At 39.0% G+C, this 4,568-nt stretch overlaps 1 protein-coding gene across 1 annotated transcript in view; it reads right to left on the bottom strand.

The window, feature by feature from the left end:
• The window catches only part of LOC106526166 (rap guanine nucleotide exchange factor 4), a 32,698-nt gene that overhangs the window by 8,851 nt on the left and 19,279 nt on the right, over positions 1 to 4,568 (bottom strand). The window contains exons 6-10 of the mRNA XM_014020678.1: positions 4,419 to 4,474; positions 3,562 to 3,668; positions 3,299 to 3,420; positions 2,978 to 3,161; positions 2,731 to 2,815 (exon numbers count right to left, since the gene is read on the bottom strand). Coding sequence (XP_013876132.1) covers positions 2,731 to 2,815; positions 2,978 to 3,161; positions 3,299 to 3,420; positions 3,562 to 3,668; positions 4,419 to 4,474 — 554 coding nt within the window. The remainder of the gene's footprint in view (positions 1 to 2,730; positions 2,816 to 2,977; positions 3,162 to 3,298; positions 3,421 to 3,561; positions 3,669 to 4,418; positions 4,475 to 4,568) is intronic.

Here is a 4,568-nt window from a genome sequence, read left to right as displayed (position 1 = left end):
CAATATTATCGTTTATCGCAATAAATTTTGAGACAATTAATCGCCCAGCAAAATTTGTTATCGTGACAGGCCTACATACTACACCCACCCCAACATTCGGGCCACTATCAGAACATATAACACAAGGACACCCAGGCTGGGTCGACCCCTCCCCCACTAGCTCCATGTCACGCCCCCAGCCAACCCTACCCCCCAGCCCATGAGAACCGCAGACCACCAGCACACCAGAGGCCCCCAGCCCAGAGCCGGGCACCAGGGCACACACCGGCCCAAGGCCCGGCAACCCGACTGCCAGAGCCCAAGCGCCCCCGCCCCACCAGAGCCACAAACCAAACCAGGTTTATTTGGTATCATTGACAATAAATAATTTATTCTTGGTAGAACCATCATTTTAATAGAGGCAACTCTTCCCATGAGGGATATGGGTAGAGAACTCCACCTAGTAAGATCTTCTTCAGTTTTCTTTAAAAGAGGAATGTGGTTTAATTTTATTAAATCGTCCAATCTAGAAGAAATATTAATACCCAGATATTTAATATTTCCTAACTGTAGTTGTGTGTTTAAAGAATTGTTAAAAACACAGTTAATTGGAAGAACTGTAGATTTTAACCAATTTATAGTGTAGTCAGAAACTTTTGAAAAAGARTTTATTAATTCAATAACTTTAGATATTGAATTTTCCGAGTGCTTAAGGAAAAGTAAAACATCATCCGCATAMAGACTAATTTTATGTTCTATGTTCTTRCATTGTATGCCTTTAATATCTGCAGTTTGCCTGATCGCAGCTGCTAGAGGTTCAATAAAAATAGCAAACAGTGAGGGGGACAGTGGGCATCCCTGCHGGGTGCCTCTCTGTAAACAAAAGCTAGAAGATATTTGATTATTTGTCCTGACGCGCGTTGTTGGTGAACTATACAATATTTTCAACCAGTTAATAACATGATTTATGTGCTGTGGGCATTAAGAGGAGAGACTGAGCTGATTGGCAATTTTTAATTTTATTTTTAAGCAGTTTGTACAGAGCCTGTCGAGAGTCACAGGTTTACATAAATTAGTGCATGCCCACAAGATAATTTTGAGCAGCTGCATCTCCTTGTGAGAAATACAGACATTGTAAGAGTCAGATGATATGCTGTATGAATATCTTCTTTTTCTCTTTAACTTTCATAAGTATCCCACACTTATTTTTTGTTTTGTTTTGTTTTTTAGATGTGTGTGAAATCCAAAGAGTATACCTCCATAATTCAATCTAAATGGTTAATATTTTAAAGTACTAGTATTTACGAGATGACACTGAACGCCCTGTGTGTCGCAAAACTTTTTTTTCTGTGTTCCTGAATATGACATACAGTAACATTTAGGGATGTACAGACCTAATTCTGTCGGTACTACCGAGAACCTATTCACATAACATCAAACTGTACCAAGTTTAGGTACCTAAACGCATCATTGCGACCGTATTGGTGTAAGAGTGGTGAGTTTTCCATGCTTGTCCTGAACGCAGCATTGCGCGAGAGCGTAATGTCAGCAGCCGCTGGTTCAGTAAACAGAGCTCGGTCTGATCGTAGCTTGAAAGCTTCGCAGCTCGCAGCTCCTAAACTCGTCGAGCAGACCGCCTCTGAATTATCTGGTGGATTCATTATCTTGTGAGCACGACGTTTGCTTGCTCAAAATAAATAAAGTACCGCGACTTTCTTTATTTCATCCACCATTAAACAGAGACCAGCAGAGGAAAACAACAGAGGCACTTCCCGACAGTCCGAACACGTCTGACCTGAAAGAGCACAAGCAGCCAACAAGTGTTGGACGTGTTTTGGATGCTCAAAACATAGCTTGAATACCTTTTATTTATTTTAACTAAATCCTCTTTTGCTTATTTGATTTAAACTTATTTGCCTTCCGTGGACCTTCATCACACAATTTTTCTAGCGAGGAAATGACATCAATAGAAATACATCAAGCTGGATTTTAATTTGTGTAATAAGACAAAACTGTCTTGTTGTTTTCAAGCGTTTTCACTTTAAAGAAATAAGTTACACAACTGATGTTACAATACAAAGAGTTGGATGTTGTCTTGATATTTGTTAATTTTATATATTGAGAAATACCGGTATGTTAAAAGAAATAAAAGATTATAAAAAAAAGAACACACACACACACACACACACACACACAAAGTACTGAAAACTGGTACCGTTACGTACTGGTACAGATTCCCAGGTACCAGATATTGGTACCGAATCGATTCAAATGCCAAAGGTACCCATCCCTAGTAACAGTATTGAGCTTCAAATAAAGCCTTTTGGACAAATACAACTCCAGTGGTCACCTGTGCCTAATGTAAGTGCCTGAAGTATATCATTCATTCCTATATTAAAATTAAATTAAATTAATTCAAACTTTTACATGTGAACAAGAGCACTCAATAGTCTGCAAARAAATGACAATAATTATCCACGCATAATTTTTTAAATCCAAGTCACCAGATGGGCTCCGTATAGTTGTGTCTGCTATTTTGTGGGGAATTCTTTGCAATATTGATAATGGTACTCTGGTACTCTAATGTCAAAAATAATGACAAGAACACTCGTTTGGGTTTGGGCTATCTCAAAAACCTCAGAACAAAGATATACGTCTTAATCCAGTGTCGATCATAAAACCCTGCTGAAGCATGATGACTCATCTTAACAACACCATGCCTTCCCTTTAATAAATAAAGAGGTGACTCACAGTGTTGGAGAGGTGAGCTAAGGCCTTGATGTGAAGCAGCTCATCATAGATGATCTCTAAGTCATCGCCTGTCCTCTGACCCGGCCTGCAGACACAAGATAAACACAAGTGTTTGTTTGTTTGTTTTTTCAAATGCTAACAGTGGATATCATGAATCTTAGTTTGGAATACAACTGGTTAACAGTTCACTGACTAAACATTAGTTTTGGGGACATGGAAAAGTGTATAAAAGCTGATTGTCACTAACGATTTCCTGAGGATCATGCGCAGCAGTGCATCAGGGCCAATCTGAGCCAGAAAGAGGATGGTCTCAGGCAGCTCTTCCTCACTCTCTCTCTTCTCTTCCTCACTAGGTAGTGGTGTGTCCTCCTCTTCATCATCAAGAAACCGATAGAACAGGTACTTGTCCTGAAAACCCAGCTCCTGGTCCACTGACGAGCACATAAATATGAGCACAAGATCGTTATTTTTATCATTTATCATCATGTGAGACAGCTTCTTTAAAGGCTATAACTATAGGAAGCTGCATCAGTTTCAACTTTAATACTATTTAACTCTAACTCGTTACCATGATTAAGCACTCCTTCCTCCAGCAGTGCCTGCCACATGCCGACAGCATGGGAGCGTGTGAGCACACAGGCGCTCTGCATCACCAACCAGTCCACCAGCTCCGTGCCAACACAGCACTGTCTGCAACACACACAAAAACACACACAAAAACATAAAATGTGGATCATTTACAAGACAGCCTCTGGGTTTTAAAAAATGCTGCTATTTAATAGGTTTACCATGTTATTAATTCAGATAAAACGAACCCAATTAATCACGTACTTGTACGTTTTGAGGTGGTACTTCCTGTCTCGAATCATGTGCGGTGCTCTCGACAGGATGGCGTTGCGGAGCACTTTTCCTGCTCTCCTCAGCTTCTCTGAGGGAATCTAAATATAAAGAACAGGATCGCAAACTTCACTGTAACGACATCTCACRTTTTTAAATAGTTATAAAATATTTTGGACAATACTGCAACTTTGGGTACATTGAAGCTTATAAGTGTATATCTAGCAGATCGTTAACACTGATACACAATAAAACATATATATTTGTTAAACTGCATAAAAGTAGCGACATCTATGATACACAACACCTGCACTTTACACGAAATGAAAAAAAAGACAGATGTGCATACACACAGCTGGTTTTGAAAACAACAAAGGAAGGCATGTTAATTGGGCAGATGGGATCTTTCTTCGATGTGCATGCATTACCTAGGATTTACATAACTACTGAACATCTCAACTCTGAGTCATCAGTGGTCTCTGCTCAGCAAACACACGTACATCTAAATTTGTTCTGGTTTATTAAAAAAAAACATGAAAGCACACAGCACAAAAAAATAAAATTAAAATAGAAAACTGCAGGATGTCATGATATGGTGAATGAAAGCAATAAGAACTTTTTCAAATACAGCATAAACCCGAGCGACGTTTCAAACTTCAAAAACACCAAATTACCAGACAGGCACACACATGATGAGATAAGATCAGTCCTACTTGCTCAGTTCTCACAGAAATAATGATGCATACAGGAAGAGGACAGAATAAGACTGTCTAGACTAGAGACAGTATGTTGTTTTATTCATTTTTAAATCCCTAAACAAACCCAATGTGTGATCTGTAGGGAGTATTTACCTTGTTATGGGCTTTGTTTGCAGAGTCTGAGTTCATGTTGTCTTTGTCTGTGAGTCCTGGGGGGAGAAAATGGAATGAATAGAATAGAATAGAATAGAATAGAATAGAATAGAATAGAATAGAATAGAATAGAATAGAATAGAATAGAAT

The sequence above is a fragment of the Austrofundulus limnaeus genome, unplaced genomic scaffold (assembly GCF_001266775.1).
Source record: "Austrofundulus limnaeus strain Quisiro unplaced genomic scaffold, Austrofundulus_limnaeus-1.0 Scaffold3, whole genome shotgun sequence".
Classification (NCBI taxonomy): Eukaryota; Metazoa; Chordata; class Actinopteri; order Cyprinodontiformes; family Rivulidae; genus Austrofundulus; species Austrofundulus limnaeus.
This window is presented reverse-complemented; position numbering and strand designations above follow the sequence as displayed.